The sequence below is a fragment of the Borostomias antarcticus genome, assembly GCF_949987555.1.
Source record: "Borostomias antarcticus genome assembly, chromosome: 11".
Classification (NCBI taxonomy): domain Eukaryota; kingdom Metazoa; phylum Chordata; class Actinopteri; order Stomiiformes; family Stomiidae; genus Borostomias; species Borostomias antarcticus.
Genome location: NC_140244.1, coordinates 25027887 through 25038386, shown reverse-complemented (window position 1 = coordinate 25038386; position 10500 = coordinate 25027887). Strand labels below are relative to the sequence as shown.

At 44.4% G+C, this 10500-nt stretch overlaps 1 protein-coding gene across 1 annotated transcript in view; it reads left to right on the top strand.

Moving 5' to 3' along the window:
• lama5 (laminin, alpha 5) overlaps positions 1 to 10500 on the top strand; it is a gene marked incomplete at both ends in the record, with an annotated part of 94869 nt that overhangs the window by 60287 nt on the left and 24082 nt on the right. The window contains 4 exons of the mRNA XM_084446200.1: positions 5627 to 5710; positions 6472 to 6702; positions 7722 to 7835; positions 8196 to 8326. Of these exons, the coding sequence (XP_084302326.1) occupies positions 5627 to 5710; positions 6472 to 6702; positions 7722 to 7835; positions 8196 to 8326 (560 nt within the window). The remainder of the gene's footprint in view (positions 1 to 5626; positions 5711 to 6471; positions 6703 to 7721; positions 7836 to 8195; positions 8327 to 10500) is intronic.

Genomic DNA, 10500 nt, shown 5'->3' with positions numbered 1-10500 from the left:
AGTCTCAGTGTGGGGATAGCTTGATAATTCAGCTATCTGTGAACCATACTCACAACTCTTGTTTCTCTCTAAACCTAACATTTCTCAGAAGAATGCCCCCCTACACTTGGTGTGTTTGGGCTATGTAGTCTATGTGCTACTGTGCTCTCTCAGGATGAATTGTTTAGGCTAAAGGCTACTACCCTCTCCCTGGTTGAAGTGTGTGAGTTATAGACCACTCCCCTCTTCCCAGGCTTAAGGTTACTAGCTTATCCATTGATGAAGTGGGTAGAATGTAGGCTACTACCCTCTCCATGGGTGGAAGTATGCAGGCCATAGCTGATAATAACTGTTGTGGGGGGTTGCAATTGTATCAATTGACAACAACGCTTATGTCAATATCAAAATAGAATCTGATGCTTTTGCGTCCAATTAGAAAGTTATAGAGCATGCCATGAACTACCCCAAACAAGCAATACGAACCCCATCTAGCCACAAGGGGTGCCACAGCAATCAATTGTGTTTCAGCCATTTTTAAGCATTTTGGCTTGTTGTAGCGCCCCCCTGTGGCCAATCTGCGTCACATTTCTCCAACTTGCCTTAAGATATGCTCTGGTACTGTTGTACCAGGAATTGGAAAAATTGGCCTGGCGGTTAGGCCTAAACAGGAAGTGAGCTCTCTAGCGCCCTCTGCAATTTTCATTGCCTCATAGTGGCTGTTCAATTCATATTTTCCAACTTTTGCCGAGATGGAATTGTAGATATTCAATGCTAGATTACATCTACTGAGATTCATGTAGATTGATAAAACTCCCTAGGAGGAGATAGATTTTAAGCGTTTTACAATAAATTAAAATCACAGAAATCTACATAACCTGAAGTTACGGGTTCTTGAGGCAAATTTGTTCACCATAATTAGACTCAAATGTGTTTAAAGTGTCATGCCTCTAGCTCAAAGGGGGATAAGTTATGGCTGTTCAAAGTTTGCATTTTACGCCTTTTTGGCCAATTCATGTGAGACTTGCTTCACGGCTACAGGCCCTAAGCCTCTACCAATGGGGCCAGCCATAGGCTCCCATGGCAGATGAATAATAATAACACTAACAATTACAATAGGTGCCTCGCACCTTCGTGCTTGGCCCCTAAATAATAATAACTAAAACAAACAAGCAGATAATTCAACACAAGGAAGTCCTACACTTGATCAGCTTATAAATCAACTAGTTCTTATTCTGTCCTCGATGCGCCGTGTCGGTGGTCGGAGTACAGTTGACCATTTTGATCTCCTATTCTGGAATCAGAAACAGTACAAAGACAATACAGGAAAATAGTTTCCTTACACAGAATTGAATGCTTCTCATGTTATTTAACATATGCAAATCGCTTCAATCCCCCCGTGTGGAAATATCCATTCATCTCTCATTTATTCTAATTCATCATTTGTTCTTATATCCCAACAAAATAGTGTGGATGACTCTAACTATAGAAGTCGCTACTTTCATATTGATAACATTATCACAAACGTTTTGCAACAACACAGAGAAACTTGAGTAGACTAATGTCAGGACTTACAACAAAAGATAAAGACTGGAGCTGCAAGACGCATGATTCATCATGAAATGCCCACATATTTCCTGATCACGTGTCACATGACTTGAACCCGACTAGAGTAACTATTTCATAATAAAAGTATGTTTCACATAGAACATGTCAGTTCTGACAAAACAAAACAAAATACAGACTAATATTCAGTACCTCGCTTTCCTTGTGAAAACGGTTATTACAACAACCACGTTGAAATTCCTATACTGCAGTTTTATTATTATTTTTGGTTTAGTTAGTTTAGTTTGTTAGTTAGTTAGTTAGTTAGTTTACAGTAGGCTTATAGACACCAGTGCCTCTAAGGTAGCCTACTATACTAAAGACCCAAAATATTAAACCCCAACAGTTTAACAAACAGTAGAACAAACAATAAAACAAACAACCAATAGAACAAATGTTCAAATATTTTCTTGGTGCATTTTATATATATTTATTAATACTTGTTTCTATTGAAATGCTGGGTGGGGCGGAGGACTGGAGCACCGGGCCGTCCCTCTCGTTACTCAGCCGCTGTGAATCCGGTGAGTGTTGAAAGCCGCTTAATTAGCGGGGTGATCAGTCTGACGGTGCCGCGCGTCTCGCCGCCCCTCGCCCGGACCAGCATTCCTTGTTAGGGACATCAAATTGTAATGGATTCCTTTGAAAGGGTAATAACCTCAAAACCACACTGGTGAACTTTGAAATAGGAAGAAAACTATATATCCCAAAATAAGAAATGCTCTGGCCAGAGGACACTTCAGAACAGACACCAAGTTGCATCTGAGGAGAAGTGCAAAGAAATTGTTAGTCAGTGATAGTTTTCTTATACAGTAGACAATTTCGAAATTTAAAAATCAACCGTGTAGAGAACGCTCTTTCATCTAGGCTATTTGGCACGGTAGTCTATCCTGGTCTTTATCACCTAAAATCAAGCATGAGGCAAAAACAAAACATAAAATTATTTTATTCTACATAAAAATCTCGTCTCTACCCCTCTCATGCCAGGCACGAGTGTGTGTGTGTGTGTGTGTGTATATGTGATTATATTGTGAATGTGTGTCTGTGTCTTTTCTTTTTTTCCACTGCTTTCTAAGAGAAGTTTCTCTGTATAATACTTTTAATGTCTTATGTAAAGCACCTTGAATTGCCCTGTGGCTGAAATGTGCTATATAAATAAACTTGCCTTGCACTGTATTGTGTACGTGAGTATGTGTGTGCTTGTAAGAGGGTACATGTGTGCGTGTGTGTGAATGTGTGTTTGTATTGAGTGTGTGCGTGTGTGATGTATGCTCTGTGTTGTATGAATAAGTGTGGTGTGCGTGTGTGTGTGGGAGTACTTGCTGTGTAGGTGTGTGTATGTTGTGGAATGTGTGTCTGGTTTAAGCGTGTATGTGTGTGTGTGTGTGTGTGTGGTGAGTTTAGCGTATAGGGTGTGTGTATGTATGTGTGTGTGGCGTGCTCGTAGGAGGGTGCGTGTGTGTGTGGGGTGATTTTAGCGTATAGGGTGTGTGTGTGTGTGTGGTGTGAGTGTGTGAGAGGGCGTGTAGGGTGAGTGTATGAGAGTGAATGTGTGTCTGTATTGAGTGTGTGCGTGTGTGATGTATGCTCTGTGTTGTATGAGTGAGTATGGTGTGCGTGTGTGTGTGGGAGTACTTGCTGTGTAGGTGTGTGTATGTTGTGGAATGTGTGTCTGGTTTAAGCGTGTGTGTGTGTGTGTGTGTGTGTGGTGATTTACTGTACGTGCGTGCGGGTGTGTGTGTGTGTGTGGCTTGTGGACTGAACTCGCTTTATGTGATGAGGGCTGGGACAGAGAGAGATTAAACAAATCAAAGAACTTTCATTTACAGCAACAGAATAACCAGAGACCAACCCACTGCGACGATGCAAATAAAGTGCCTGCTCTCCAGTATTATATACGCTCAACAGCTTGTTTTTGCTTATGGTGCCTGTTGCTTGTTTTTTTTAGTCCATCCTGTCACGGCCGCTATTCCTTTTTCTACTTTGTGAATTTATTTCATGATGGCTGGGCCCCACGTGGGCCGTGAAATAATGGCTGGGCCCCACGTGGGCCGTGATCCTCACTTCACTGTCTTTTCTTATCTGCTTAAATTTATGGGCTACCGATACATGAAAGCCTGTTGGGCCTTTACTGGTAAATTACGGCCTCGCTATTCTGAACTCAATAGTAACACTTATTTATAAACTACATACGGTTTTAAATCATAGAACCACTCGCTACACTTTTTAGGAAAAGAAAAATAACCCACAACCCAAAATTATTCTATTCTCACAATACATCGCGACTCTCATACTATTTTACTCCGCCGGCATACTTATTTACACTTATTTACAAATACTTCTCTGATCAGATTTATTGCCCTCTCGGCAGCGCGTAGCCTACTGTAAGAGCACAGACAGGCCCTTTTTAGCTACTCAAGCAGGTAACTTCTTATCTTAGTTACTCAAACAGGTAACTTCTTATCTTAGTTACTCAAACAGGTAACTTCTTATCTTAGTTACTCAAACAGGTAACTTCTTATCTTAGTTACTCAAACAGGTAACTTCTTAAACGTGTACACACAGACACTATTTATCTTTTAACCAAACGTCAGAGGAGGAATTTAAACCTGACTAGGCTAATTTATTCCTCAAAAGTATCAATCCTACAAATGTATCTCTCGTACTATTTCAACATACTGTAACTCTGGCTGTACTATACATTTCAGCTAGTCATGCAACAAGCCACCTGCTATTCATTCACACTTTCCGCTCACACATACAGAGCACATAAAAACAAAGCATAAAGCATAAAACACATACGACATTTATGACAAACGATCGCATAGGATTCTCGGTGCCTTTGATGTTTTAAATGGACCAAATCTGATAAACATGATTTAAAGTAAGATTTATTCTAGATTCTTTGAAGAGGGGCGTTTTAATTACCTGCAGCCCGGGCGGATCTTGACCACGTCAAACACACGTTAAAAACAAATCAGCAGATTTTATAAATGGCTCTGCCTTACCTTGTAATTTAGGGCCCTGTGTGTCTGACGCGGACAGGTCCGTGTCCTGGCGTAGGGTAGTGGATGCCTCCTCCTCCTGGGTTCTGGCTCGCCATTTGTCGTGTAAAATAATTTACTAGGTCTTAGGTCAAATTCCAAAAAATAAATCTAAGTCCAGATTGGTTTAAAAGTTCCAAAATAACTTCAGAGTCCGAGAAGAAAAAACAACTCGAGGCACAAAGAGTCCAAATGCGATTTGACTTTAATGCTTTTCAGAAACAAACAGCATATAAGTCAGGAGCTTCCCCGGGAAAGAACAACTTTTCCCTTTGTCTACTTGCCCTTTATAGTCTTATCTACAAACACTCCCCTCCACCCTTGACCACATCCCATTTTCCTTGCTGGCTCAGCAAATAACTCATGTCCATATATGTCCTACATCCGTGCCCCCCCCCCCCCCCTCCCAGCTTCCTGGGTGCCCCCCCCTCCCAGCTTCCTGGGTGGAAGGACTGTCTGCTTTTTGAGAGGAAATGGGGCCCTTCCGGAATCTCAACTGCCCCCCCACAGGAGGAGGAGAAAATACTTATAATTCTCTGCATAAATCAGCACTATTCTCTGGCTGCTTTGGGAGGAGAGGAGGGGAAGAGAAGGAATTCAACAGGAAGAGGAAAAGAGACCTTACTGCTGTACTCTGTGCTCTGCAGAGTCAGCATTATATCTCTGGCTGTTTTGGGCCTGGCTACTTGGCAGGAGGTGAGGAAGGAGAAAAAAGCATCTTGAATGCTCAGGCTGGGTGCGCATTTATTCTTCCTGCCTACAGCTGCTTTCTTAACCTGCTGAGTTAGTGGGGACATTCCATTTTCTACAGATTACTATCCCTCATGAGCAGATTAGCCTTTAACGTTCTGGTTACGTAGAACAAGATTACAATATCATGACATGATTAAAATGCAGGGGAGCTAAATCAAATTAAATCACAACATGTGTGTGTGTGTGTGTGTGTGTGTGTGTGTGTGTGTGTGTGTGTGTGTGTGTGTGTGTGTGTGTGTGTGTGTCTACAGGGTAACCAGATGACTCTGGTCTTCATGGAGAGAGAGTACTCCCCACCTGAGGACCACCACCTGGGCATCGTCCACATGGTGGAGGTAGGACCGCCCACCCCCCCTCTCAGCCAATGGGAATCACCCATGTAGAAATGTTTGTTTTCCTGTAGGAGGAGATCTACGGCTTCATCTAGCCTGATATGCTACACCCAGCCCTTCAGCCCAGCTCTGATACCTACTCTCTCTCTTTCTCTCTTTCTCTCTCTTCCTCTATCTCTGTCTCTCTCTCCTCCTCTCTCTACCTCTCACTCTCTCTCTCCCTCTCTCTCTCTTTCTCTCTCTCCCTCTATCTCTCTTTCTCACTCTCCTCCTCTCTCTACCTCTCACTCTCTCTCTCCCTCTCTTTCTCTCTCTTCCTCTATCTCTCTCTCCTCCTCTCTCTACCTCTCACCATCTCTCTCTCTTTCTCTCTCTCCCTCTATCTCTCGTTCTCACTCTCCTCCTCTCTCTACCGCTCACCCTCTCTCTTACCCTCTCCCTCTCTCCCTCTCTCCCTCTCTCTCTTTCTCTCTTTTTCTCTCTCTGTACCTCTCTCTCCCCCATCTCTCTCCTTCTCTCTACCTCTCACCCTCTCTCTCTCTCTTTCTCTCTCTCTCCCTCTTTCCCTCTCTCTCTCTACCTCTCCCTCCCCCCATCTATCTCTCCTACTCTCTCTCTGCCTCTCACCCTCTCTCTCATTCTCTCTCTTTCTCTCTCTCTCTCCCTATTTCCCTTTCTCTCCCTCTCTCTCTCTCCCTCCCTCTCTCTCTCTCTCTCTCTACCTCTCTCTCCCCCCATCTCTCTCTCCTCCTCCCCCCTTACAGGGAAGTTTCCGCCACGCCCAGACGGGTAACTCCGTGTCCAGGGAGGAGCTGATGATGGTGCTGGTGGCTCTAGAGTCCCTGCAGGTCCGGGTGCTTCACTCCCAGTCCGCTCACTCCGTATCCCTCCGCGCCGCCGTCCTGGAGGGCGCCCAGAGCCTGCCCACCGGCCGCCACGCCAACAACGTGGAGATCTGCCTCTGCCCCGCCAACTACCTGGGGGACTCCTGCCAGGTAACGCACACCTGATTGGCTGGCACACCTGAGTGGTTGGCACACCTGATTGGCTGGCACACCTGACCGTTTGTTACACCTGACTGATAGGCACACCTGATTGGCTGGCACACCTGAGTGGTTGGCACACCTGATTTGCTGGCACACCTGACCGGTTGTTACACCTGACTGATAGGCACACCTGATTGGTTGGCACACCTGACTGGTTGTTACACCTGGCTGACTGGCACACCTGATTGGTTGGCACATGTGACTGATACGCACCCCTGAGTGGTTGACACATCTGACTGATAGGCACACCTGAGTGGTTGGCACACCTGATTGGCTGGCACACCTGACCGGTTGGCACACCTGATTGGCTGGCACACCTGACTGATAGGCACACCTGACTGATTGGCACACCTGACTCGTTGGCACACCTGACCGGTTGGCACAACTGGCTAACTGGAACCTGCCACACCTGGCCCATGATTGTTTAGCTAATTTAGCATCTTAAGGCCCATTGTCCACTAGGCCTCTCTTTCTGGCAGAGCGCTGGGGAGAAGCACCTGAAGAAAACAATTCAATAAAAATAAAAATAAAAATTCATGCCTGAGGGGCGGTTCCTGTGGCTGGGCTAGTAAAACAGACCCAGGCTTGTTCCAGTACAGGCCCTTGAGGGCCTGAATTTTTTTTCAATTCGAGGCGTTCGGAGCACATGCGCTGGCTCGCTATTGATTTTTTTTTTAAAGGTGCAGGAGCTCAGAAAAAATACACCTAATGGAAACCAGGATACCATTTTCTGCTACGTTCTGACCTCATTTTGTGGTGTGATGTCATCACCCTGTACACCAAACACAGCATCACCAGCCATGTGTTCACGACATTCGTTTTTTTGTTCCATTTCGTCGGTAATAGGAATGAAGTGATTCTCTTTAAATGCTTCCTCTCTCTCTTTTCTCTCTCTCTCTCCTCGCCAATCCTCCTCCATCCCTCCTCCACCATCCCTCCATCCCCCCTCCATCCCTCCATCCCCTCAGCAATGTGCTCCAGGCTTCTACCGGGACACCAAGGGTCTGTTCCTGGGGAAGTGTGTCCCCTGCAGCTGTCATGGACACTCTGACCAGTGTCTGGACGGCTCAGGAGTCTGTCTGGTGAGGAGAGACCGTCAACACGCCAGTATCTCCAAACCTACATCCACATTCTCAAAACTCCACTGTCCATTACATTTACATGAAGCCGAAACAAACTTATCACATTCAAAATGTATCATAATGTATCGCATTTACAGTATCATAAACATAACATTTAAACCCTTCGTTATTACTGTACAGGGCTCTCTGAAATACTTGATTCTGATTGGACGATCGCACATCTACTGTACTTATCTAGCTGTGAATATTGACCACTGTAGCATTTGATCACATGTACAGTATTGTTTACTGGCGCATGGTGAGTGTGTGTTTGTGGTTGTTTACTTCATCCTGCTGCTGTTGTTGTTGTTTACCTCTCAGAACTGTCAACACAACACAGCCGGAGACCACTGCGAGAAGTGCCAGGGCGGTTTCCATGGTAACAACAGCCTGGATGGGCAGGCGCTGTCCTGTGCCAGCTGCCCGTGCCCTCTGCAGGTGGCATCCAACAGGTCAGTATACTCCACTGTACTCCACTGTACTCTACTCTGCTCTACTCTACTCTACTCTACTCTACTCTACTCTACTCTGCTCTACTCTACTCTACTCTACTCTACTCTACTCTACTCTACTCTACTCTACTCTGCTCTGCTCTACTCTACTCTACTCTAATCTACTCTACTCTACTCTACTCTGCTGTACTCTACTCTACTCTACTCTACTCTACTCTGCTCTACTCTACTCTACTCTACTCTACTCTACACTACTCTACTCTACTCTACTCTACTCTACTCTACTCTACTCTACTCTGCTCTGCTCTACTCTACTCTACTCTACTCTAATCTACTCTAATCTACTCTAATCTACTCTACTCTACTCTGCTGTACTCTACTCTACTCTACTCTAATCTACTCTAATCTACTCTACTCTACTCTGCTGTACTCTGCTCTACTCTACTCTACTCTACTCTAATCTACTCTAATCTACTCTAATCTACTCTACTCTACTCTGCTGTGCTCTACTCTACTCTACTCTACTCTGCTCTGCTCTGCTCTACTCTACTCTAATCTACTCTAATCTAATCTACTCTACTCTACTCTACTCTACTCTGCTGTACTCTGCTCTACTCTACTCTACTCTACTCTACTCTACTCTACTCTACTCTACTCTACTCTACTCTAGTCTACTCTACTCTACTCTACTCTACTCTACTCTACTCTGCTCTAATCTACTCTACTCTACTCTGCTCTGCTCTACTCTACTCTACTCTGCTGTACTCTACTCTACTCTACTCTAATTGACTCTACTCTACTCTGCTCTGCTCTACTCTACTCTACTCTACTCTACTCTACTCTACTCTGCTCTAATCTGCTCTACTCTACTCTAATCTACTCTAATCTACTCTACTCTACTCTACTCTACTCTACTCTACTCTACTCTACTCTACTCTAATCTAATCTACTCTGCTCTGCTCTGCTCTACTCTACTCTGCTCTAATCTACTCTACTCTACTCTACTCTGCTCTACTCTACTCTACTCTGCTCTACTCTACTCTACTCTACTCTAATCTACTCTACTCTGCTCTGCTCTGCTCTACTCTACTCTACTCTACTCTACTCTGCTCTGCTCTACTCTACTCTACTCTGCTCTAATCTACTCTACTCTACTCTAATATACTCTACTCTACTCTACTCTACTCTGCTCTACTCTGCTCTGCTCTACTCTGCTCTACTCTACTCTACTCTACTCTACTCTAATCTACTCTACTCTACTCTGCTCTACTCTGCTCTACTCTGCTCTGCTCTACTCTACTCTACTCTGCTCTACTCTACTCTACTCTAATCTACTCTACTCTACTCTACTCTGCTCTACTCTACTCTACTCTACTCTGCTCTACTCTGCTCTACTCTGCTGTACTCTGGTGTACTCTGCTCTACTCTACTCTACTCTAATCTACTCTACTCTACTCTACTCTACTCTTCTCTACTCTGCTCTACTCTACTCTACTCTACTCTGCTCTACTCTACTCTACTCTACTCTGCTCTGCTCTGCTCTACTCTACTCTGCTCTACTCTGCTCTAATCTACTCTACTCTACTCTACTCTACTCTGCTCTACTCTACTCTGCTCTACTCTACTCTACTCTGCTCTGCTCTACTCTACTCTACTCTACTCTACTCTACTCTGCTCTGCTCTAATCTACTCTACTCTACTCTACTCTACTCTACTCTACTCTACTCTACTCTACTCTACTCTGCTCTGCTCTACTCTACTCTACTCTGCTGTACTCTGCTCTACTCTACTCTACTCTACTCTGCTCTACTATGCTCTACTCTACTCTACTCTACTCTACTCTACTCTACTCTGCTCTGCTCTGCTCTGCTCTACTCTACTCTACTCTAATCTACTCTACTCTACTCTACTCTACTCTGCTCTGCTCTGCTCTGCTCTACTCTACTCTACTCTGTTCTACTCTAATCTACTCTACTCTACTCTACTCTACTCTACTCTACTCTAATCTACTCTACTCTACTCTACTCTACTCTACTCTACTCTACTCTGCTCTACTCTACTCTACTCTACTCTACTCTACTCTACTCTAATCTAATCTGCTCTACTCTACTCTACTCTAATCTACTCTACTCTACTCTACTCTACTCTACTCTACTCTACTCTACTCTAATCTA